The sequence below is a fragment of the Maniola hyperantus genome, chromosome 5 (assembly GCF_902806685.2).
Source record: "Maniola hyperantus chromosome 5, iAphHyp1.2, whole genome shotgun sequence".
In the NCBI taxonomy this organism is placed as follows: Eukaryota; Metazoa; Arthropoda; class Insecta; order Lepidoptera; family Nymphalidae; genus Maniola; species Maniola hyperantus.
This window is the reverse complement of record NC_048540.1, coordinates 9,614,004-9,641,642: the sequence shown is the minus strand read 5'-3', so window position 1 is coordinate 9,641,642 and position 27,639 is coordinate 9,614,004. Positions and strand designations below refer to the sequence as shown.

The following is a 27,639-nucleotide window of genomic DNA, read 5'->3' as shown; positions in this document are numbered from 1 at the left end:
CAGTTGGCACGTCAGCACTGATTTGTGTTATGTGACAAATAGACAGCTTTTATGAAATCGGTTGCGATCTTCTAATATTTGAGTGCTTGAGTTGAATGACTTGTAATGTAATTGGCTGATTTTCACGAGAGTGTATTGCACAGTGAAGTGAACTGAAATGTTTGTAATGTTTAAATTGTGCATGGACTAACGATATTGATTAAAACGGTAAGCATTCCAAATAGTTTAGTGCTAAGTACCTACTTAATTGTGATAGGTAGGTACCTACTGATAATTTGTAATGTTTTTATATGTTTTCACGAAATACGTAGGTACCTACCTATAGACTTTGTATTTGAACCGGTAGTCACAGAGACTAATAAATAATTGTCCTAAGTACATAAAATACCTACCTAGCTGTGTACCTACTTTTGTTTACCTAATTTAAATTTACTGATGACCATAACGTTAATTATTTGAAAAGATTGTAGGTAGGCACTAGGCACCTATTCTATCTACGTTCATAACATCTCCATGCTGTTATTTATTAAAAAAGAAAGTACCTAAGTAACAAACTTATCCACAAATTACAGATAAAATATAATTTTGGCCTTTAACCACAAAACCATCTGCTTTACCTATTTTTTTTTAAATGAAGGATTTGTTACTAACTTACTATCATCTTATAGTCTATTATAACAATGTGACGTTTTCTTTTAAGTCAAATAGGTAGGTGTATAATTGTGTTATATTACTAATATACCTACATCGCCGTAAATATTAAGTAGGTACTTAAGTGTAGGTATCTAACTACATATATAACTTAGCTGTGACTTAAGCCTCCTGTTGGGTAGGTTCCACCTACCTACCTATAGCGCTATTATATCTCTGATACAAACTTTTGAAAGACTAGTGTTTTTTGAAAAGTTAATTAGTGTTCATCGTGGCAATCAAGAAACGCTACGGTTGGTCAAACGAAATCAGAAACGAGCGAAAGGCAAAAATAAGCTAAGTGGGCTTTATCACTCACTTAGGTCGTAAGCTGAAAGGCTGAAACCAATGCCAAAATGAAGGACTTGAAATATTTCCATAATTGTAGGCATCTATTAGAGTTTAGCATCTAAACTTTAGATAGGTAGTCGCAATGCAAGCCGATTGCAAAATTGCAATTGAGATGCAGACTTACCGAGGTACTTCCTGCTGATGCACTGCAAAGTCAGTGTGAAGTACGGGCATAGACGTAGATAAATAGTCAACAGTGTGAACTGCACGCTCGTCGCCGACTGGAAGCAGCCTGTGCAGTTGTTTCGACTGAACAATAACTGCATCCTAACAGCAATTTTGCAGTCAGCTTGAAGTTCAATTGAGCCTGTCCATTGAATTCTGGCCGAAAGGCTGTGTTAGGCTGGAGCAACAACATGCAACAATGCGACATGCTACATACAAATGGCAAGATTAATTTTGCAGCCTGAAGCAGCATGCGGCAGTCTATTTTATGCCAAGACATAGATAATTGTGCTTAAAGTAGATACCTATTGGAATATTACGTTTTGACAGAGTATGCCGACGATTCTTGCTACATTTTAATGCCTCAAGCTGTCTGTGTTGCTTTGGCGTAAAACGAATGAAATTTAGAATTAAAAAAAAAGATCAAGATCAAAAGCTGCGACGCTATATTTTCGAACCAGGAGCAATAATTAATGATCCTTAATCGAATCATACCTTATTAACTTTTTTGCTAATTAATACTTGTCAAGTTTGAGTATTAAATTTTAGTAACTAAAAGCTCTCTACTCCATAACATAATAACCATAGGGATCCAGGTTCAATCCCTGCCGGTACCGCAATTTTTGATATGTGGAGTCATTCGGGGTAAGAGGACGCAGTGGGTAAAAGTAAGTATGTGGTGCAGATTTCTCAGTGAAGGGTGTGCGAGCGTAGGAGCTTGGTCGACGACGGGAGAACTATGGACTGTAGCTCTACACTCCATAGGAAGAATGCATGTTTAGACCGCCATTTTGGCTCAAAACTACTCAAAACTATCTGGCGCGCACCGCGCGGCTTAAATGAATAAGTCAAAATTTGTTATTTTTCTGTTTTGTTTGCGTTTGTGATGCTCTGGTTAATAGGTATGTTTATTAAGGTAAGTTTGTTTTCTTGATTTTATATACGAACCTATTATTATTGAAATCTGTACCTACTAGGGCAGTTTGTTTTTTTACAAACTAAACGGGGTAAAGTACGGGGGTAATAGTACGCACGCAGACTTATATCCAAGCGGATAGCTTTCAAAATAATGGCCTTTAAATATACCTACATATATTAAAGGATGTAATAGGTGTTCTTATATTTTTTTGTTTTTATAGTCGTAAAGTAATAATAACTATCTGCATGCCAAATTTTAGCCTGATTCGTCCAGTAGTTTGAGCTGTGCGTTGATAGATTAGTCAGTCAGTCAGCCAGTCAGTCAGCTTTTCATTTATTTAGAAGATTAAAGCATTTATCCGATTCCTTTGATATAATAATCTGATTTCTCTGGTCACGAATCGTGTAACTTTTTAAACGATTTATAAAATCGAGTGCCAAACTCATATATTAAGTATATGTTTCTTATTACCCATAATTTCATGAGATCGTGTATTTCCTGGTCAAAAGCGACAAAATGTTTACGCCAGAAGAATCACCCGAAGAACGTGATTCCAAAGAAACACCCATTTACGGTTGAGGTGCAAATAAATATCACCGAGAGAGAGGTATGAGAGTTATTTAAGACTAATTAAGATTTAAGGCCTCGTACAAAATATTTTTATTTAAAGTGAAACAAAGCAAGTATGGTATTTACCATTTTGATGACAGTGGTCCTTTTAAAATAAGTCTCTATAATTCTAATAAAGATGCGATTTGTACTAACCAATTCAGAATTTAATATATTTCAAGGGAAATGTGCTAGTTCCACATTTATAATAGCATTTATATAGTAAGTATACAAAGTAAGTAGAATATAATATGCGGACGCACCGGACGGCGCGGCGCGGCGGTGCGGCTGCGCGCGGCGGCGCTGTATGGGTGCGCGGCGAGCGGGCACAGGATCAGCACAAAGGCCGAAGGCGCGCGGCGGCGAGTTCCGTCATCGGGCACGAAGGCCTATCGGCGCGTCCGCTTCACCACAAAGCCCTCCAATAAACTTTTACAGCACACATAAAACCCTGACTTTTTAACCCGAGTTATTTGAATTAATATCAATTCGGAGTTCCTCAATGGGCTTCACTCGTCAAACTCTAAAGTTTTATGACAACTTCAGAATTGAGGAATAAAATTTAATTGAAATGTATCCCCGAAAAAAAGTTTGATTGCGGTTATCGGCTTCCGAATTTGAATATTTACATTAAATATTTTTAGGGGATATAAAATAGCTCTCTTCTAAATACAGGTTGATGGGGTGGCATTGTATTGCACGTATGCAATCAGGCATTCTTAATTTGTAAGGTTTTTGTTAAAATACAGTGGTTGTTGTGCCTAATAGCCATTCTATTATTCACATTTGATTTATCATTATCAAGCGCAAAAAAATTAACCCATATAAAAGACATCAACGCGCTCACATATAAATACGCAATCAATAAATAAAATTCCAGGACGAATTGCTCTGAATCGAATGGTATCCAAAAGCAGCAGCAGCTTTTTTAGCATTAGTTAAGAGGTTTTTGTATTAGGTATTTATTAATTTTATCATTTTATGGTTGCTAAAATATAGGTATGTACCTTCTTACATTATCATTCGCCATTTCATCATTCGGGACAAGCCAGACAAGAATTTATGTTTATGACACAGCAATTACAATATTGTGTCAACAATAGAAAATTCAATTTATTTGTTGAGACTGGTTGAGACAAACCTTATTGATCATGTGTTGCGTTATTTGATTTTAGTCTATTGTTTGATTAACATATCAAGGCTGATGGTTATACATGCCAAGTGATAATAAAAATTCAAGTTTGAAACGACGATGACGCAAGACCATTAAAAATACCTACTTGAGTTTTCGGCATCATTCCATTTGCATAGCCTCTATGGCCTTCATTACGCAGCCGTTCTGCAAACTTTGAAATTGGAAAAGACAACACGAGCTATATTGTTTCAATAGTTTCAATTTCGGTTCGTTCAGTCTTGCATTTGATAATTAGCACCTCTCGCCTCACATCGCGCCACGTACAGGTATGCCTCGCTCGCGGACAATTGCGCCTCGACACCACTAGCCTTACATTTATCGAAGCGGCAGTCATAAACCTTCAATCACGGATCCCGAGTTCCTTTCGAAGCGACATCAGAGCCACTCGTTGTTATCTTTAATATTTTATAGGGATCAGTAAAACGACGGCGCTGCAAAGCGATTAAGCGACATTCCACTTGTGGTGATCGAAGCACGTTTATATTGGGGTTGGAGTTAGGGCCTTGCCGGCATCGATAACATATCGATGTAATTACACGTAATTAAAAGGTGATAAATACTTATGCTGCACTATACCTATGACTATTTTGTAGTGGTTATCGTGCGGAGAGGTGCCTATAGTGGGAACCATTTACTCGAACACCACATCTAAACTTACCATTAAAAAGAAAATGTTCGCAATTCATGTATACGACTCAACTTAAATATTTATACCTCATGGAGTCGTAAAATGATGAATAATGACGCTAGAGTTGAGTTCGCTAGTGCTGTAATTACTCTGCCTTTATACGTAAGTGCCGCATGCTGGCTCTCTTGTTGTATAAAATTTAAATGTTGTGGAGTTACGATATGAACCAACGTAAATTCTTTAATGTAACTGTAAAAGAAAACAAACCAATGTAACAAAGTAAGAGACAAATAATGTATTATATTTAGGATGTACTAATAGGTATTGTATGAAGTATACACTCAAATTATAGAGTTACCTATACCTATGAAAAACTTTTCTACATCTACATACCTACTCTATAATATTATGTACCTATCTACTAGATGTTCCCGCAACTTTTCCCGCCTGGTACTTATTAGGATTTTGAAAATCCCGAGAGAGGTCTACGATTTTCCGGGATAAAAAGAAGCCTATATTCCTACAGGGGTTGCAAGCTATCTCTGTACCAAAAATATGATACCCACAAATTCCTCCTCGTGAAATTAGGTTTTCTCAAAATTACTTGGAAATTTTCCGGTATAAGAAGGTTGTCCGTCCTTCCCCAGGATGCAAGCTATCTCTTTACCAAATTTCATCAAAACTGGTTAAACAAATGGGCTGCCAAAAGCTACCAGACCGACAGTCACTTTTACAATTATAATTGTATAGTGTGCTGAGTTTCTTGCTGGTTCTTCTCGGTAGGAAAGGCATTCCGAACCATTGGTAGTTGCATCCGACTATTCGTAAGTACTTGTAAAAGTTTATTCGAATAAAAAAGATTTTTATTTTTATTATTTATTTATTTATACAGGGTTACAGGAAAATAGGACACGATCCCGTTAAGGGGTTAGTACAGGACATTAGCTATCAAACGACCCCTTAAGTGCTTATGCAAAAGTGTATCGTTTTCGAGTTATTCGTTTTTTATTTATTTTTAGGTAAAGGGGTGTGTGCCACTTTAAAAATTAGTAAAAAAAAGAAACAATGTATTTCATCAGTTTTTTTTTGTTTCTGCCTAGTACATCTACATATCCTTGTTAATAATAAACAGTTATAAAACAAGAAAAATCTTAAAGCATTTTAAAATTACAGTCCAAAAACTGTACAAGTTTTCGATTTTTAAATTTAATTCTTTGAATAAATTGCAAATTTCCTATATAAATTACTATGGCACTTATCCTGCGGATTATTTTTAAAACATTTACGTTTTATTAGCTATCCATTGGGACATAAAAATTACAGAAAAAATCATAAAATCCAGTGGGAACTCTTTGATTTTACTGGTTAAATAGCCTATGTGCGTAGTCAAAAGCAGTTAAACGTATGGACCGTGATAAATTAGCAGGCATCAGACAGACAGACAAATATACTTCCGCTTATTTATATTACTTTGGAGTAGGTATGAATTTCAGTTCACAGACATAGGTAACCATTTTGCTTGTTACATATAAGTAGGTATGTTTAAGCTTTCGTACATGAATGAACTTTTCGTATTTCGATTATTAATTTGATATCGGTAATATTAGCAACAACGTTTTTAGTCCGCTGGTATGATAATAAAATAATAATATTATGACATAATACCTAAATAAGTACGTAGGTATCTACTAGGTACCAACGTACTCAAATGCAATGTTTACGTTAATTTGAATCTTTTATTATTTCGTGAAAGCACAGTAAGGTATAATTTTACACACGCATCATCTTAAACTTTTATACAAATTTGAATCTGTTGGTAGGTACCATTATAAAATACATACCAGTTTATGCCAGTTTGGAAAAAGTATTTTTACACCGTTAGAAAGTTTGTCATCGCGGAAGTAAGTTCACATCTTTAATTTTACATACCTGCCAACTTGATTAAAAAATTACACTTTACTTACTTACTGATATTTTTCGAAAAAAGTTGTTTCGGTGAAGTTTTCGATTGCCTATTATACCAACGAAACTATTCCAAACTTGACTCAGTTATTCTATAGATAAAACAAGCTTTCGTATTGAAAAAATTACAAGGAAGTTTATAATAGGATATTTTATGTAAGTAGTTAGGTACTTTTCATTAGACTAATGCCAACAAACGGAAGTCCTAAAGCGTGCATGAGAAGGGTGCTGGCATCGTGGCCTGCTCTGTTTTTCTTTACGGGGCATCAATCGATCAAGGGAGCGATGAAGCTGAACTCTAATTAAACAATTGGGAGCGTTTAAAGGCTGTTGGTAATATCTGCGGAACATAATATAATAAGAACAGTTTCCACTGAAGCCGTCCTGGTGATAGCAAGGCTGGTCCGTATAGTCAAGCCGGCGAAAGAATGTGCGAAACTACTCGTATTAGAAAGTAGGTAGGTACCCAAGGAAATGCTTGCTAAAGTAGGGAAGAATAACCTGACGGGATGGGGAAGGAATTGGACAGAAATAAGTAAGAAGGCCTGGTCAAGTGAACTGATTACCAACCTAAAAAAACCGGTCAAGCGCGAATCAGACTCGCGCACTGAGGATTCCGAACTAATCGTATTTTATAGACATTTTGCACGATAAATCAAAAACTACTTACTAGATCTCGTTCAAACCAATTTTCGGTGGAAGTTTGCATAGTTAATGTACATCATATTTTTTTAGTTTTATCATTCTCTTATTTTAGAAGTTACAGGGGGGGAGGGGTACAGTTAGACACATTTTACCACTTTGGAAATGTCTCTCGCGCAAACTATTCAGTTTAGAAATAAACTATATAAGAAACCTCAATTTACCATATCCTATGTACTTAATAATATATATTTTTTTCATCAAACTCATACCTGTGGGTATTATTATTGAATTTCAGTTCTAAGTATGGGGAACCCCCGAAATTTATTGTTTTTTTTCTATTTTTGTGTGAAAATCTTAATGCGGTTCACAGAATACATCTACTTACCAAGTTTCAACAGTATAGCTCTTATATTTTCGGAAAAAAGTGGCTGTGACATACGGACGGACAGTCAGACAGACAGACATGACGAATCCATAAGGGTTCCGATTTTTGCCATTTGGCTACGGAACCCTAAAAAAGAGAGAATAGAAGAAAGCAGAGAACTAGAAGGGCCGCACGAAGTAATTAAGTCCGTAGGAATTTTTCCTCAACTGAATAAATAAATGTACCTACCTAGTTACTTTCATATATTAATTTTTTATGCATCTTTTAGCACTATTTTTTAAGCCAGTGCCTGAAAGAGATCACTGTAGCTACTTATTTATAACCTTGTCTAAGTATAAGTATGGCATATAGCATAGCTCATTTGCAAAATCATTAATCATGTATTTATTAACTGCTCCGGTATCGCTCAGTTATAATATTTTCTCAATATGCTTCTTTAAAGGGGGTCTGCGGTATAGCGGTACAAGCGGTACTTTGTCAGTCAGTCAGTTAGTTATAGACAGATTGTACTTACCTTTTACCTTTTAAGTTTTTCTATTGTAACCTATCCTTTTGTGTTTTGTGGTTTGAAATAAAGAATTTACACACATATACCTAATTAGGTACATTGATTCGGCAGAAAGTTGAAAAATTCTATTCTCTTTATTCTTTGCAGGTATTATAATGGCGGCATCGCACATATTAAGTGCAGTAGAGCCTACGGTGGGCGGCGGAGGATCCCGCGGCGGTCGTGAACGAGAGGTCAATGTTGCCCTTGACGACCGCGAGCTGTGGGTCCGTTTTCAGACACTTACCAACGAAATGATAGTGACTAAGAACGGAAGGTAAGTTTAAAACCTGCGTCATAAGCATGAGTTTAATTGTGCTTCCTAAATAATAGACTGTAATGTTTTTAGGATTCCATGTACTTATGTGAGTGTCTTTATTCTACCATAGTCTTGATGCCTGATCAGATTTGGAAGAACACGGAATCTATAGAATCCGTACATCATCCCGAATGATACTTTATAAATGTTTTGAATTTTGTGAAAAAATTCTATACGGTGGCTGTATGGCACCATTTTCAAATATAAAATACTAGCTGATGCCCGCGACTTCGTCCGCGTGGAATTAGGTTTTTTATAAATCCAGTGGGAACTCTTTGGCGCCGTCCTATTGTCATCGCTCGCGCGATGACGCCGTGTGATTTCATCGTGCGATGAAACTGGTCGCGCGATAAGAAATTGTGTATCCTATTTTGGAGCGATGCGATCAAATTCGAAATGGCTCTTAACAGAGATCAGAGAGACAGTTTCTTGGCAGGGCAATTTTTTAAATTACTACTTTGGTTATAAGTAAGTAACAAGAGTTAAATAATATGATGCTTTCTTAAAGTATGCCTCTGATTCTTTAGATATAAAATTACTCGTACTTAGATGCGAAAAAAGAAGTTTATCGAGCTTAGCTACGAAGTTTAAAGCTTGCCACGATGACTTTCGTAATCGTATATCTACGCAAATAAAGACGTGCCAGGTATTAATACAATATGGCAATACCGCGATATCACTATAAGTACCTACCTACTAAGTACTTATTACTTCAGCGGGTTGCGAATCTGGAGTGGCACACAGAAAAATCGGTAAACATTGGGTCACCGAGGTGTTGGAATGGCGATCTTGCACCTGAAAGTGCACCGTTGGAAGAGCGTGGCGTGTGGAAGTCTCTACAAGAGACCTATCTATATCGGTTGATGATGATGAAAATACTTCATTTTTATGAATAATCAGAAAAGCGACTGAAATACGAAACCACCAGTCCTCCTTTCCGGGAATCAAATGGACAAATTTTTGCTTTTCTTTCGTAAATCATCATCATCAGCATCTTCATCATCATCAACCGATAGACGTCCACTGCTGGACATAGGTCTCTTGTAGGGATTTCCACACGTTACGGACTCGTGCCGCCTGAATCCAGCGGCTCCCTGCAACTCGTCTGATGTCATCCGTCCACCTAGTGAGGGGTCTTCCAACACTGCGTCTTCCGGTCAGGTCGCCGTTCCAGTACCTTGGGACCCCAACGTCTATCGGTTGTACGAACTATGTGCGCTACCCATTGCCACTTCAGCTTCGCAACCCGTTGAGCTATATCGGTTACTCTAGTTCTCCTACGGATCTCCTCATTTCTGATTTGATCACGTAGAGAAACTCCAAGTATAGCGCTCTCTATCGCCCGCTGAGTGACTTTGAACTTTCTTATGAGGCCCATACTTAGCAACCATGTCTCGGATCCAAATTTCATCACTGGCAACACGCACTGTTCGAAGACATTGGTCTTCAAGCAATGAGGAATTTTAGACAAGAAGACATCTCGAAGCTTCCTGAACGTTGCCCAACCGAGTTGGATTCGGCGGCTGACCTCTTTCTCGAAATTGGATTTTTTTTTTTTTTTTTTTTTTTTTTTTTTTTTTTTTTTTTTTTTTTTTTTTTTTTTTTTTAATACAATAAAACTTAAAGCTAGCCTTATCTAATTACTATATAAATCATGACCGCGTGGAATGGTGCCAAGAATACTGGCTGCATTTCCGCGCTGGACAGCCAGGCTGATCCGCTGCGCAAAAAATGAGCCAGCCCTTCTGTCACCAGTTGAGGCTATTAATCGCGGTGAAATGTCTCGTAAAAAATTTTTAGCACTAAGACTCCATGGCCCCAGGGTCTCCACGGCAAACGGCACAAAAATGTAACTCTCTATAAGAGAGGCATACTTGCGCCGCTTGCCGTTTTCAGCTGTTTCTGCTGCGGCTCCCGGTCTTGATGCTGTCTTCCTGATATGACACGGGGCCAATGTGTCAACGCAAGTTGCGTCCCACATTAGCGCCCGTCCCCGTTCCCAGGGAACCAGCGTCAATCCATCAGGTCTCTTGCCATCATCCCGACTAATCCCTGCCGGCTCAATGAGCGCAGGAATATTTATGGTGGCAAGAGCTCTTTTAATTGTATCGTTAAGAGAGCCATGCCTAAACAGCCTACCGGAGCTCCTTTGGCAAGAGAGTCCGTGGATTCCAAATTTATCAACCTCTTTTCCACACGGACATCTGTGCTGATGGCACAGTGGTGTTCCCAATCTGAGACCTAGAGCCACACGAAAACTTTCGTTATCTAAAAGTGTGCCGAGATTTTTTGATGGCAAGGCATGCAGCCAATACCCAGATTCCTTTTCGGATAATGCTAGAAGCCTGGCACGATCTCTGTCACTTGTAAGATTTTGAATCTTTCGTAAATATATTGTGAGAAAGTTGCATAACTCGACGACCCGTCAACCGGCATTGGAGCAGCATGACAAGTTACTCGTACAGTCAAAATTACGAAGTAACTCTCAAGCACAGACATGGACATCCAAAACAGGCTTGGGGGATTGTTTTCATCCCTTGGTAAACTAGAAACGAATCCCGACTAATATTATAAATGCGAAATACATAGGCTACTTTTTATGCCGGAAAATCAAACAGTTCCCGCAGGATTTTGAAAAACGTAAATCCACGCGGACGAAGTCGCGGGCATCAGCTAGTTGATAATAATCTTCAAACGGCTGAACTGCAGATTTTCTTGAATCAGAGCTGAGAACATTCTCGTTCCACTCAATTTTCAAATAAACTAAACTAAATCAAAATAAGTAGGTTCATCCGTTTGGGAGTTACGTTGCCACATACAAATACACAGACACTGATACACATGTTTCGTGTTGTTTCCACCTCTCTTTTGCCATTGGGGGTTAATAATATATAATATTATATGGGGGTTAATATTATTATTAGTGAAGTGATGGCAAACTGGGTAAGAAATGTTCGTTTACTCAACTAAAACTGAGTGGGCCAAAATAGATAAATTTCATACTATATAGGTATCCTTTAATTTTCCTTTAATACTATATACTTAGTTTTGTATCATTAATTCATAATAAAAAAAGAAAGAACTTAATATATCCACCATCATCCGGAGAAAACTCGCTTTTTTTTGATAGATAATTACAAAGTCCTCTTTTCACAAAGATGTTAGAAGGAAGGATTGCAGGCGATACTTATACTTAACTCGGATAGAGTAGGGAGGTGGCCTGCATGTACCTAAGTACTTACCTAGATAACTTAAGGTCATTTAGCTACAGGTAATATTTTACCTTGAGGTATGATTCATTTACTTCATTTTGAGAGAACTTGCGCTTTAAAAACAACCTACAACATTGAAGCAAATGAGTGAGAAATAAAATCGAACAATATGCCTTACAATATAGTTTATAGCCAGAGTATGATTACTGTATATTTAAGTGAGGCATTAAGCTGTTCTAAATGTGTAGGGACTAATTAACTTGCCCGGTTTTATGACGAATTAAACTTAAAATCCTTGGACAAAATAGGATTGTAGGTATATGCTTTAAAAATAATTTATATAGTAGGTAAGTAATAATAATAAATAAGCTGGGTGTTTATTAGGCGGATAGGTATAACTAGCTATAACCAGCGTGTGCTACTACGGTATAAAAGAATATGCCTAGTGCATTGCTTTAGTGGCCTAAAACCATCTTCGCATTATTGCCTTTCTAACGAAACTGGTTTGGGGCACATCGGTTTGATGGTTTCAAAATGTATAATGGACATAGATAGAAATATTTTGTGTTTTATATAGTGGGATCTCTGAAAAACCTGTACTTACCAAAGATGCAATAATCTGATGAAATCTACAAAATTTTCTGCTCTTAGTATTTTTGTCCATGAAGATTGATATTTATGTTACGGGCAACCACCAGCAATCTGTTTACTTTGGTGTTGTATAGAAATAAGAATACCTACAACATTCATGCAATGTATAAAATATTTTTTAATAATTCATACTTTACCGAGGCGTTCTCTACAATTTCCGAACAGCAATAGGATATGTATGTAATTCGGGGTGAAAAATGTCAAGTGCGGTTAAGTTTGTCTGTCTGTCCTCTAGCAATGCATAAGGATCAAAATATGGTCTAGAACAAAATCCGTGCACCCCGACTGCACGCAGTCTTGTCTGTCTTACCCCTAGAGTGTGTGTTGTTGTAAAGCGCGAACACAGAGGCTGAATAAAGGGGCGAAGTAAGTCTGCTGCCGTAGCCCATTTGAAAAACTTGATCCTTAATTACTATCATCATCATCACCATCATCATCGCCATCATCATAATCATGATCAACATTGTCATGAAAAATAAAACAGATAAACTGTATTTTCAATTTTCAAAGTAAGATAACTATACTGAGTGGGGTATCATATGAAAGGGTTTTACCTGTACATTTTAAGACAGATCTTATGCATACTTGCTGGTTTTTGGTTTATCGTGCTAAATGTTAAAAAAAATACCCGAGTATTGCCGAGTACGCAACCCTCGGTGAGTGAGTCTGACTCGCACTTGGCCGGTTTTTAGGATCGCAGTCCGCTCTCTGACCGTTGAACTATTGAAGTTTTAATAATAATTTAATGAAAACTTCTAATAAATAATACCGATGACTAAATCTTTAGTTTATGGACACCAGAACACTTATCTATGTATACTTATTATGAGTGTTTGTGTTTATGTTTTCTTGTATAGTAGGTACGTGATCAGTAACATTCGCGAGTGCTAACAGGGTGCTGAGGGGCGGCCAGTTTTCAGCTATTAACACTGTAGGTCTTGCTCATTAACGTAGGGCGTCTAAATGGTACCGCCCGAGCTATGCTCTACCCTTGACGTATTGTCTTGCTCTTAAAATGTTGTGCTAGATATACGTATTCTCGCTTTTTTTAGCAAAAGTTATGAATTTTCGACATTTTCGAATGCAATTTTTGAACGTGTATCTTTGAGCCCGTGTACTTACAACTATAAAACTCACTGTGACACATTTGTACAGAAATCTGGAAAACCACAGACACAGATGTTTATTTCGAGAACGTGTCAACATTTTATTTTACCAGAGTTACCCCCCGTTTCCGTCTTGTCGTTTATCGGACCAGGATTAAAATCGGATGTTCCAGTGGCAAAATACTTTATATGAAGCTATTCACACTTGCCGGAGACCGATTTTGTGTCAAAATGTATTACCACTGGAACATCAAGCGACAAACGACGAAGGGGAAACGGGGAGTTAGATAAAGAACCAGAAAAGAGAAACTGTAGCAGTAGGTAAGGTACTTTTGTTTAGAGCACGCTACGAATAACTTTCGGTAAGCCTACGATACGGTACGGTAAACCTAATTTTGAGAATACATCGAATGTGGTTCAGAAGGAACTCTGATACCAAAATCTAAATTTAGGTTAGATTACATTAAACCATAAAAAGTAATGTGCCGGGCACTTAGGTTCTATTGGGCAATTACGACTTATGGATTAACACAGGAGTTCCCGCGGGATTTTGAATAACGCAAATCCACGCGGACGAAGTCGCGGGCATTAGCTAGTAATAGTTATTTATTAATTAGTGTTTCACTAGACAAGAATCGAAATCTGATCATCCCGACCTCACGCAGTCTTGTCTATCCTACATTCCTACCCCTAAAGTGTTTTTGCGAAGAAAGTCGGTCAGTTCGGTCAGTCGTTAAGTAAGTCATTAAGTAGGTAGGTATATGCTTAGTATTTTATTAAAATATCATTAGATTTGTCTGGTGAAATGGTCAAATTGAGTTGACGTGTTAACATCTCGCGGGGTTTGACCGATATTACCAAACCCTGGTTTATACCCCCATTTTATTTCGCTGCTACATATAAATTAATAGGACTCAAACGGCTACGAATTTGTTTCGTATACATTCTAAATGTTTTTATCAACAAATTACAAACTACCTATTATAAGTAAGTAGTTAGTTTTATCCAACAAACTAAAGTATATACTTAGTTTTATACAACCTAAACCAAGGTTGGCTCTTTAAAATAATGCAATATTTTATTGTCATTCTCCTACCTAGAATAAATTTATTAATATACCTTGGTAAATTACCTACTCGACTTTATGGTTATGATGCACAATATTAGTGTCAATATGTAATATAAATACGGAAAAAACTTAAATATTATCTAATATACTCACTGTAAGTAATTGTTTAATTTATAATAAGGTCAGATAGTAATTTTACCTACCTAGCACACAAAAACATACCTATTAAAAATAATAGGTACACAACGCGCGACGAAGACGTGTTCAACGGGGCTCGGGACAACGGGGTTTGAATACGTCCAAGGAAACGTGTGAAGAGCAGGGAGAAGACATGTGCTTACTTACGTCCAAGGAAGTTAAATTGGAGCATGCATTAAATTAAACATGGAGGACGTGCTCCACTTTAGTTACACCTGGGTGTTGCGGGTGCCGCCACCTTTTTGCCAAAATAAAAAAAGATATGGCGTCAATATCTATACTATCTATAAAAGGAAAAAGTGACTGACTGACTGACTGATCTATCAATGCACAGCTCAAACTACTGGACGGATCAGGCTGAAATTTGGCATGCATAATACTTAGCTATTATGACGTAGGCATCCGCTAAGTTAATTATCCGTAAATTTAGCCCCTAAGGGGGTGAAATAGGGGTTTGAAAATTGTGTAGTCCACGCGGACGAAGTCGCAAGCATAAGTTAGTTAATAATATAAAGAGGTAAAGTTTGTTAGTATATTTGTAGGGGGTAATCTCTGTACTGAACCGATTTTGAAAATTCTTACACCAGTAGAAAGCTACATTATTTCTGAGTGACATAAACTATATTTTATTTAAAAAAATAGTACCCTATCCTACCTTCCTAGCAGTTTTACTAAAAAAGTAATAAGCTACCCGTGCGAAGCCGGGGCGGGTCGCTAGTATTACATAATGGCGTATATCTTATTAAAATATAAATCATCCGTCTGTGATGGTGTTTTAAGAATAATTTTAAGTAAGTACCTAGGTACCCTAGTGCCTAGATAGTTATCTATTGTACATTTACAATTCTTAGTTCTAAGTCTCCAATACTATGCCTACCTTCCTAAATCTACAAACAAATGCGGTGGAACATGAGCATTCACTATTATCTTTTGCTTCAGACGGATGTTCCCAGTTGTAAAAGTTACTGCCAGTGGGCTGGACCCGACGGCGATGTATACTGTTCTTCTCGAATTTGTGCAAGTCGACACACACCGTTGGAAATACGTTAACGGCGAATGGGTGAGTAAGGGTATGTGTAGATGACAGGCGTTAAGCGCGCGTTACGTTTTTGTTATATAAGTAAGTAAATGACGCGCGTTTGCCGGGCGTTGAGCGCGTGTTGGCAAAGTTTTAATTGGATTTCTGCATTTGACGAAGATGAACCTATAAGTCCCGCAAATTGCTAATGTGCGTGGCCGCCATTTTAGCGACGTTAGCACTAGACTGTTTCGAGCCGACGGTATAGTACAGTGCGACAAGCCTATCTTGGCGCGTGGCGAAAATCTGAACTAACGCTGCCGTAAAGTGTCCCCTTTGTTCTCGTTTGAATATTCTAAGCCTTTGTTCTCCAACAGCGCCCCCTGTTAATGTCATTCAAGTGCCAAGAGAGCTTTGTCGCACTATATACTTTTATTTCGGCTGACGTCAAAATGACGTTATTTCGATGTTAATGAGACATGGTTCCAGCGCAATAGCAATTTGCGGGTCATATTCCCAAAAATACCGTGTCAGCACGTCCCAAGTAGTCAAAAGTGCATGTTCAACTGAACGGCAGTAAACGGCAAACCTATGATTTCAAAGAACCCTTACCTACTTTACGAAAGTCTAGTAGCCGTAAGCTATAGACTTTCATTTTGTAGGTAAGGGTGCGTTTAGTTAACGCGCGCTTAATGCCTGTCATCTGAACACAGCTGATAACATAAGCTCATTTTACAACATCGAATCAATTTTTACGACTCGTCTTTGTTTGTTCTGTTGCATATAGGTAACTATAGAATCGAGTTTTAAAATTTTGACTAAAGACTAACGTGTGTAAAATAAAGGTACTTAGTAGTTCTTTTCGATAATACCTAGCACAGTTTTTTAGTAATTTCTGTTACAATTTTCTTGTTTCCATAGCAATAGATCACTCAATATACAGAAATCTGTAATCCTATAAAGGTACCTTCATGAATCATGATTGTTGCAAATTAGCTAAGTGCAGATTTCTGCTGCCGCCGCACAAACATTCGTGTTCAAATTTTATCGATTGATTCATAGGTTTAAAAAAATGGGTAAGTAGGTTAAAAATGGGTTAGTTTAAAACTTAGCCGGTTTTTTTTAAATTACTTTTTTAACTACTTTACAAAAAATTTCATAGATGGGGTTGGTAGTAATTTTATTGTATACTAGCTGACCCGCCCCGGCTTCGCTCGGGTGGAGTATTTCGGACTGGGAGTGTCATCGTGAAGCCGTTGCTTGATACCTAAAATATCAATTCACTATCAGAAATTCTAAAATCCCCACGATTTAGGACTTTAGTACTTTGCAGCGTCAGGATTGAGGAGTTAGGATCCGAAGTTCAATGATGTAGCCTATGCTTGGTACCTAAATTAATTTTGCATCACCCGCAGTTACTGAAACATTATAGTTTAGGAGTGCTATACCCTACAGCATCAGGGTTGAGGAGTTGGGACTTGAAGCCTGAGAATAAAGTCGTTGCCTGGTACCTACAATATGAATTCACTATGAACACTTCCTGAATCTTGATAACTCAGGCGGGCAGTAACCCTGCAGATTAAGGAGTTGAATCCAGAATTTTTTATGTGACCACCACTAAAACTTTTTTGTTGATTTTAATAAAAATTTTGCAAATCGGTCCAGAAACCTCGAAAAAATCGATGTAGAAAAAAGAACCACCTCCTTTTTGACAGTCGGTTAAAAACTGATGACCTTGAAATATTTACGGAAATTTTTTTAAAATATCCCCTTTCTAACAAAAAAAGAATGAATGAAATCGGACTACGCGTTAATGAATTACAACTCAGTATACATTTTAACTTTCATCCCCTCTCCTACGGGAACCATGCTGAATTTCGGGATAAAAAGTATCCTATATTCTTCCTCATAGTATGACCTCAAATCGTACCAAGTTTCATTGGAATCCATTCAGTAGTTTCAGCGTGATGCGCGGCCGTGATACAGACAGACAGACAGACAGACAGACAAAAATGAAAAAATTACAGTTTTGGGTTCAGTATCGATTATAGAGCGCCCTCGAAAAAAAATTTCAAAATATCTTCAATGTACAGAATTTGACCTGTTACAGTTTTATTATTAGTATATCAAAATATCTTCAATGTACAGAATTTGACCTGTTACAGTTTTATTATTAGTATATAATATATTTTTGTTGATTTTAATAAAAATTTTGCAAATCGGTCCAGAAACCTCGAAAAAATCGATGTAGAAAAAAGAACCACCTCCTTTTTGACAGTCGGTTAAAAACTGATGACCTTGAAATATTTACGGAAAAATCTTTAAAATATCCCCTTTCTAACAAAAAAAGAATGAATGAAATCGGACTACGCGTTAATGAATTACAACTCAGTATACATTTTAACTTTCATCCCCTCTCCTACGGGAACCATGCTGAATTTCGGGATAAAAAGTATCCTATATTCTTCCTCATAGTATGACCTCAAATCGTACCAAGTTTCATTGGAATCCATTCAGTAGTTTCAGCGTGATGCGCGGCCGTGATACAGACAGACAGACAGACAGACAGACAAAAATGAAAAAATTACAGTTTTGGGTTCAGTATCCGATTATAGAGCGCCCTCGAAAAAAAAATTTCAAAATATCTTCAATGTACAGAATTTGACCTGTTACAGTTTTATTATTAGTATATATATATATATAGACCTCAAATCGTACTAAGTTTCATTGGAATCCATTCAGTAGTTTCAGCGTGATGCGCGGCCGTGATACAGACAGACAGACAGACAGACAGACAGACAGACAGACAGACAGACAAAAATGAAAAAATTACAGTTTTGGGTTCAGTATCGATTATAGAGCGCCCTCGAAAAAAAAATTTCAAAATATCTTCAATGTACAGAATTTGACCTGTTACAGTTTTATTATTAGTATATATATATATATATATATATATATATACAATGTACAGAATTTGACCTGTTACAGTTTTATTATAAGTATTGATGATAAGTTGATTTGGGTATTTATTATAAGATATTTATGTAGTTTATTAGATTCTAGTACCGTAGACCTATTCCACTTCTACGCCTTACTTACAACCTTGAATGGGAAGCTGAAAGAAATCTCTGTTTAGAGATAAGCATTTTTTAATGTAACTTAATTATTATTACTTTGTAACTACAATTTTGGTACATGAAAAATAAAAATAAATAAATAAAATAGGTAGGTACCCATATATAGAAAATTAAACTTTTGAATATTTTGAATCGTCAGAATAATTTGTTAAATTATTGTGACGATTCAAAAGCACTTTTTAAAAGTTTACTTGAATAAAAATTTATTCTATTCTGTGTAGGTTCCTGGAGGCAAAGCAGAGGTACCGCCATCTAATGCTATCTACATACATCCAGAGAGTCCTAATTTTGGAGCCCATTGGATGAAAGAACCAATATCTTTTGCCAAAGTGAAGCTAACAAACAAAACTAATGGAAATGGACAGGTTGGTTATTAAATACGTACGTTCAAATAGTTACCCACATTATGGTTACTCACCTACCAATTAAAAAAATCTATTTTGTTTAGACCATTCATATCCGAAACAAATATAAAGTACCTATGTAATTCACTGTCATCATGATCATGATTATCTCCGGCTCTGTCACGGATCTCTTTTTAGAATGAGAAGGGTTTGATTATAGTCCACCACGTTGGCCAAGTGCAAATTGACTGACTTCACACACCTTTGATAACATTATGAAAAAATCACAGGCATGCAGGTTTCCTCAAGTGTTTTACTTCACCGTTAAAGTACTTTTATTGCTTTTAAGTAAGTAATTTAATTGCTTATAAAATACAAACTCACAAGTTAGAGGTGCCTGGGATCGAACCCACAACCTCCCAAATAGGTACAAGACGGTCGTCTTAACCACAGTACGCTATTACGGCTCTTTAGTTACTAGGTAGGTACCTACTTAAAGTGTCATATTTATATTTTTCCTATATTCATATTAAAGTCAAATCTGGTAGATGCAGGTAGTAATTCTAGTTCTCTCTGGTAATTAATTCATTTACTGATCCTTCTTTACTTGATCAGACATTTTTTATAATGCCCGCCATACACGATCAAGTACCTATTGTCTTATTTGAATGATAAGCATTATCGAAAACAGAATCGATTTTTGATTCTGCTTCATCATCATCATGATGAACCCATCACCGGCTCACTACAGAGCGCGGGTCTCCTCTCAGAGTGAGAAGGGTTTTGGCCATAGTCTACCACGCTGGCTATGTGCGGATTGGTAGACTTCACACACCTTTGAGAACATTATGGAGAACTCTCAGGCATGCAGGTTTCCTCACGATGTTTTCCTTCACCGTTAAAGCAAGTGATTTTTAATTAATTAAAACGCACATAATTCCGAAAAGTTAGAGGTGCGTGCCCGGGATCGAACCCCTGACCTCCGATTAGAAGGCGGACGTCCTAACCACTAGGCTATCAATGCTTTCTGCTTCGGTAAAGGTAAACTTCAAGCCCAACAAGCCTCATGCCTACTTAAAACTGTGTGTGTAACTCATTATGTTTATCAGTTGAAACATTAACAGTAAGTACTAAGATCTGACAGAATACTAATTTTTGATAATAGAAAGCCAGTTATACAGAGGTGTTACTCTGCTTCAGTTTCGTGTCTACCGCTATTTGAAGCAGCCATTTCTCACGCTCGAATGTGGTGCGAATGAATATGAAAGCAAACATCTGATATATCCAGATCCATATGTTGACGGCTCGGTGTGAAATCTGTAGCTTTACCAACTATTTAGCGGGTGGTCGTACTCACTATCATTTGTAATAATTATTGTCTCATTGTTATGTTTACGGAACTTCTTTATGTTAAATTCCTCTTTCATTAATATTATAAAGGCAATAATGACCCATCACAATACATGCGTATTTGTTTATTTATACGCAATAATTCATTTTTGTGATAAATCCTTTCGTAGCAATATAAATACGAGTCGGTAAATGGATGGGTGATCGACTTAAGAGGTTTGGAGGAATAAATTTGGCGTCCGTCGCTCCCGGATACTATTAGATACTAAAATTTCAATGAGAAGGGTTTGATTATAGCCCACCACGTTGGCCAAGTGCAAATTGACTGACTTCACACACACACTTTGATAACATTATGAAAAACTCACAGGCATGCAGGTTTCCTCAAGTGTTTTACTTCACCGTTAAAGTCAAAATAGTTAAACCTGATAATAATTAAAATCGTACCTAGGTACTCCTTGTTAAGTTATAAGTTATAACATGGTTATAAGCGAAAGTTTATGTAAGCCCACTTATTTCATGACACTCGAATCACACTATATATTATATAAAAGAGAAATATATATTTTATTTGGTATGTATGCATGTATTAAATGTTGTGACTTGCGAGTGATTAAAATTCAAAATTAGTGGACATTCTTCAATGAAGAATTACTAATTTCGAATGTCAGCTTTCTGTATTATTAAAAAACACACACGTTTTACTATAAATCCATACTAATATTATAAATGCGAAAGTCTGTCTGTCTGCTAGCTTTTCTGGGCCCATCCGTTCAACTGATTTAAATGAAATTTGGTCAAGAGATAGCTTGCATCCCAGGGAAGGACATAGGCTACTTTTTATCCCGAAAAATCAAAGAGTTCCCATGGGATTTTTAAAAACCTAAATCCACGCGGACGAAGTCGCGGGCATCATCTAGTTATAAATATTTTTCATATATCCAATCCAAATACTAGAAATCATGTGTTGTGCCAAAATCTACAAATACAATCACTACTGCTACTACAGCTGGCAACTTGCGTCTAAGCGGAGCGCTGCAAAATGACGTCACACGCAGTGCTGGACTCGATATTTATGCAAACCTTAAATGCATGTAAAATCATAATTAAATAAAACAAAAACTAGTGTATCTGTATGCATAAAAGTTTTACTGAAACAAAGTTTCAAGTGATTTAAAGTTTCAAGGGCTCTGAGTGATATCTAAGATGTCCTTGTCTTAACTAAGTATGTATTTTTTTCTAGATAATGTTGAACTCTCTTCACAAGTACGAGCCGAGAGTGCACTTAGTGAAAGTAGGCACTGATCTCCGTCGCATTATGACCTATCCGTTTCCTGAGACACAGTTCATAGCAGTAACCGCATACCAAAACGAAGAAGTAACGTCACTCAAAATTAAGTACAACCCATTCGCTAAGGCTTTTCTGGATGCAAAGGAGAGACCCGAGGGATACTATCAGAGAGATTTTGTTGGAACCCATTACCCGCAGCAAAGTTCGTCTCCTCATCAGTATCCACAGTGTAAGAAACCACAAGTCTCTTTCTTACACTTAACATTAGCTGAATCATCGCATGGGTGATACTTTCTAAATACATATATCTTTTTATCAGTAATGTATGACCGTTACTATCTCGGAGACGATCTGTTAGAGAAAATTTGAAAACAATCCGTTCAGCACCTTATATATGCATGCGTATTGCGTAGAGTTGAGTGCTTCTTTACCTATACAATGTACCTACCTTAACTACTACTAATACTATAGTAGTACTGTGTAATGATACTTACCTACTAAAATAATTTCATTCGATTTTCTGCGAGGCCTGGAACAGGCGGAAAATGATGCAGTAGCTACCTTACAATAGGTAAGTAGGTAACGTGATACGTAATAAAGAAGTTCCTTATTATTTTTATGAATAGACGATTAAAGAGTAGACACACTTTACAATCGGTATGATCTAGCCATTTTTACGGTACGGTTATATTATAAGATATAGGTGCGCAACAGTAGGTATTAATACTACTACAAAGCATGATATTATAAAACTGACGACGAAAGTCACCATGGTACTTATCGTGTGTCCTTCAAGTGCCAAAAATAATTCAAAAAAGTTCAACTCAATCTGATGAACGATATGCAAAAGCGTAAGGAAAACACAGCCAAACTTTTTTTCACGCGAATGCTGATGGGTTTGCGTTTAGCGACGTATTTATTCATAATCGTAATTGGTAGCAAATTCTGCCCCTTGATTGGCTGTGAAAAAAATGTGAACAATGAATTCAACCAAGAATCCTGACAATCCAACCAGAATTTGCATCGATGACGATTATACAATTTTCTTACACAACCGGAGGTCTGATAGAATTCACCCGCGCTCGCTTGCACGTTTAGCAACGTTAGCGCGAGGGTTGTGCGGGTGTGCGGGGCATCCCCACTCCCCCCCAAGAGTCACGTACAGGTGGTAAGCGTGAAATTGCTTATGGGGGCGTGCGGTGCGACTGCAGAAAAAGGAGGGTAGAATTGAAAGAAGATCAAATAACTTCTCAAAACACTCCCCGTTATAAAGACGGATCTACTGAAGCATTTGATAATTTAAGCGTTGCTGTGTGCAGTGATAAGCTTAAAATATAATTTTTTAATTTGGTTTATAGTTGGCGGTTGGTTCGTTACATCTCAGTCACTTTATGGTAGCAGCAATTCTTCATCAAGAAGACCAGCGCCATACCCACCGCGGCCGCCTTCACGACCTCGGACCTTGTCACCACCGGGTAAAAACTATTTTGTATAGTTTGCTTGAAATCTAGATACGGTTTATTTATACAAAAGTGGTGAGCGGCAGAAATATGTCGCCAATAAATAGTTAGTACAAGTTTTTCTTTTACCAGATCTTTTAACAGAGAACTATTTTACCAGACATAGTATATTATTTTAATAGCCACTACAAATAGAGAAGTAATTTTTTTAACAAAATAAATCGATTTCAATACCAATAACACAAACACTAATAAACGAAACTTATAATTTAAATTTAAATCATTATAATTTAAAATTATTACCCAATATACTTACTACAAGAGTTAATATGGTTCTATAATAATATTTTTGGGGTCGGTAATTCGGTTTTTCAAAAACAAAAGTTATAGTCACTGTGACACAAACAGATGAACAGACGGACGAAACTTGTGTTTTTTGTTTTATTACTAAATTAGGGAAAAATATTCATACAAAAGTATTTTTAAGAAGGTATATTAGCAATAAATATAGGAAGTACTCCCAATATACCGAAAATATACAGTACTTGTTCGAATTTATAGCGACGTACAGCAACGCGGAGCGGTCAACAGTTGCGGCAGCCAACAGCAGCGGTAGTTACACCTGGGCGGCAAGCAGCGGGTACTGGACATCAACGCAAGGGAGCAGCTCGCCTCAGCCGAACGCCTCCCCAGCTCCGTACCGCACGCCGCCGCACGCGTACCCCGAGTACGCGCCCACACCGCCCACGAGCTCCTCCGCACCCGCTGCAGCACCAGCGCCGCTCTACCCCCTGCAGTACGAAGCCCCTACACAACACCATTCACCGTACTATCAACATGCGTACGCGCCTTATGCTCACCACGCAATCGAGGATATCTCATATTGGTCAAATGGGTAAATATGTGCCATTTTTTGGATTAGGTATTTCCAAGTCCAGGTGCAAGAGATTGATAGGTTAATCAAGGAAATGGAAAAGGTACCTATACATAATATACCGTTTCTAACTTGAACTTGGCTCTCGCTATTGAAGGATCTTACGCATCTGCGCCATTGTGCCATCTTACGTTCGGTACGACGTCTTCGGACAACATTAATTTGGTTCGATTTTTTTAATAATTATTTTTAACATAATAAGTAGTAGTTACTACCAGGTTACATCGTCATCATTATGATCAACGATGCCGGATAGTCTACCACTCTAGCCAAGTACGGATTGGCAGACTTCCCACGCCTTTGAGAACATTATGGAGAACTCTCAGGCATGCAGGTTTCCTCACGATGTTTTCCTTCACCGTTAAAGCAAGTGATATTTAATTACTTAAAACGTTATGTGCGTTGCTTTATACTGTACTCCGAAAAGTTAGAGGTGCGTACCCGGGATCGAACCCCTGACCTCCAATTAGAAGGCGGACGGCCTATCCACTAGGCAACCACAGCTACCAGATATACGTAGATACAAACTATAACACATTATTAGAATGATATGTAAAATATATAAAAAAAATTAAGCCTCTCAGAAACATCCTGTAGTAAGTATTATTTCCTCCAAAGTAATTCATGCAATTTTTGTTTGCAGTTTGAACAGTTACGGTTACCAGCCATCAGAGTACGTGGGAACAGGCGATGTGGCATACAGCACTGAGGGCATGCCATTCGGTTCCAACGGCCCTCCCCTTGAAGGAGCTTCAGCTAATCAAGACGATCGCACTACTCCATCCGGATCTGAACACCAATCTGGGGAAAGAGAATACAAGTTCAGCGCCGAAGAAGAACGCCATTCTCCATGCGAAGAGACAAATCTTCCTCCGCGGTCACCAAACCAGTGACTAAAATGATTAACAAAACGTTTAGAAAATTTTTCCCGGTCATATACCTACCTAATATACTAAAATAGTGTAGAAATGAAAATGAATTATTTATAGTTTCTATGTATCATAATATTGTGGCCGTTAAATAAATAGGTAGGTATTAATAGATAATACATACAGTAATATCTAGTAAAATATAAGTATGTCTTTTTACATAAATTATGTACTTATATCTTCCTATAATTTTATCTTTTTTATGATATTGGCAATGCATAATTTGAAGAGCCGTGCTTGCGTTGAAGTCTTTTTGTCCAAAAAACTTTTTAGGGTTCAAAAAAGTTTTCATTTCATACTGAGTTCCAAAATCGACAGTAATAAAGATGGCTGTTTTCTAGCATTATTACATAATTCATTCACATTAAACGTAAATGAAGAACACACAATTGAATACAACAAAAAATATTATTCACGGAATAATTATAAAGAAATAGTTAAATAAAAGTAGCGTTTTCCGCTCTTTAATTCTATCCCTAAACCCTACTTCCCATCAAAAAAATCGAAACACCTCTCTCAAAACCTGTTAGTTTTCGATTTTTTTATGAGGGGTAAGTCAAGCTCACATTGAACTAGCTTATGCTCGCGACTTCGTCCGCGTGGACTACACACATTTCAAACCCCTATTTCACTCCCTTAGAGGTTGAATTTTCAAAAATCCTTTCTTAGCGGATGCCTACGTCACAATAGCTATCTGCATGCCAAATTTCAGCCCGATCCGTCCAGCAGTTTAAGCTGTGCGTTGAAGATTTGTCAGTCACCTTTTCCTTTTATATAATATTTAGATTAGATTTGACACTAACTATCGTACTTCTGCTTTGCTATTTTTATTTTATAAACTAGTACAGCTTTCTCACGCGACTTCGTTCACGTAGAGTATGTATAAACGGACATTAGATTAGAGATTCCTTTGGAATTTTTCAAGTGCCAACCGAGCGAAGCCGAGCGGAACAGTTAGTATTTTGGTAAAATAGGGTATTTTACCCTTTTTTGAAAAGTATCTTAATTTGATCCTAAGATTATAGTAAACTACCAGAAAAGAAATTCACAAAAATTCTATTCGATCGATAAATGCAACAAAAATGCATTTAAATTTTGTATTTCAAATATCCCTGGGAAAACGCTAGTCGCGATTGCGTTTAGGTTCATAGCTGTGATGACGTCACACGGATTGATAAATAACGCCATTTTCTTTGGAAAGAGTACATTTTTGGTTTTTAAAGTGAGTAGGTAACTTTCCTTAACATTAGTGTGCAGTTCCTGAATGTTGGAAGTCGGAATACTAATTTAAAAATACCGAACAAATTGTGGATTCACGTGTCAACATTTGCAACTTAAAGAATAACTTGCTATGAACTTGCACCATGACTCATGAGAGAACTAATTCTTGCCAGATTTAAGCTATCTCGTTATTAGGCACGAACACGTTTTTCATTGTAAGTATTTAATTTAAATAGTACGGGAACGGAAGTAATAATCTACTTATTTGTGAATTTAAACATATCTAATTTAGGTATGTCCACAGATATTACCTGGGTATGTCATTACCTACTAGTCTAAACGAAAACAAAGTAAAGAAGTTTTGTTAATTTGATAGACAAGTGCTAGTGTTTACATTATAATCGCAATCAATGTGACGTCACAGTTAGGATCCATCATGGTGGCTACAGCCTTTGGCTACAGCTTCGAGCGTTTCGGATACTGGTAGAATAGAATCTTTAAAATTAATTATATAAATTGTCATTTTTCGATTGCTTATTGCTAATACTTAGGTAGTATCTATCTTGTGTACATACATTTTTGGATTTTTTCTTCCTTGGTGTAAAATACTGTATTTACTCGGTATTCCTATATTACATGAGGTACCTACTTATAGATTAATTTGATTATTGTATTTTTCTATAAAAAATATGCTAGTTTAGTAAAACGTGCTATCAACGTTCGCAAAATTTTGTAGGGCACAATCTCGTATTCTGTCTGTAGGTATCTATAGTCCGCGACAGGTTGAGATAGCAATCAGGGTATGAGGCCGGAGGACGCCTTGGACACCCGTGCCTTACCCGCACTATACTACCGCACCAGTTTAGCGCAGGGCTGTGTGGGTGTGCGGGGCATCCCCACCCCGACCTATCGCGTACTATACCTACTATCTCTTTCCTCTTTTTATCCCTTTGCGTTTTTCTAGTATTTAAAACGATGAATGTATATTAAAGGCTAATTTAATTATTTAAGTAAGGCACTGTAAATAAATTACATTTAATGTTTGTGAAGAGTATTGCTGTATCTACGAGTATATGGAATGAAATGTCACTTTACAATAAAATAATATCATGTTTTTGTTACTTACTTAGTTTTTGATTTACACACAAAAAAACAAAGTACCCCTGTCCCCATCACCTAAAAGATTAATTAGTATAAAATACATATGCCGAATATCGCAATATCAATCGTAGATACAGCTCATAGATTAATATGTATAAAGGTAAAGAGCGGACTGAAAATTGAAATCCGAAAGGTCGGCGGCG

General features: G+C 37.1%; 1 protein-coding gene and 1 long non-coding RNA gene across 2 annotated transcripts; one reads left to right on the top strand and one right to left on the bottom strand.

Moving 5' to 3' along the window:
* Positions 1-26,675, top strand: byn (T-domain transcriptional activator brachyenteron). The gene is made up of 8 exons (XM_034968441.2): positions 1-207; positions 8,205-8,373; positions 15,591-15,711; positions 19,028-19,171; positions 21,744-22,020; positions 23,150-23,266; positions 23,813-24,146; positions 24,829-26,675. Exons 2-8 carry the CDS (start codon positions 8,213-8,215, stop codon positions 25,076-25,078), a joined length of 1,404 nt encoding a protein of 467 aa, XP_034824332.1. The 5' UTR covers positions 1-207; positions 8,205-8,212; the 3' UTR covers positions 25,079-26,675.
* On the bottom strand, positions 23,924-27,639 carry LOC138402362 (uncharacterized). The gene is made up of 3 exons (XR_011236761.1): positions 27,462-27,639; positions 24,848-24,986; positions 23,924-24,042 (listed from the first exon to the last, which is right to left on the bottom strand). It is a non-coding gene; the product is annotated as an uncharacterized lncRNA (long non-coding RNA).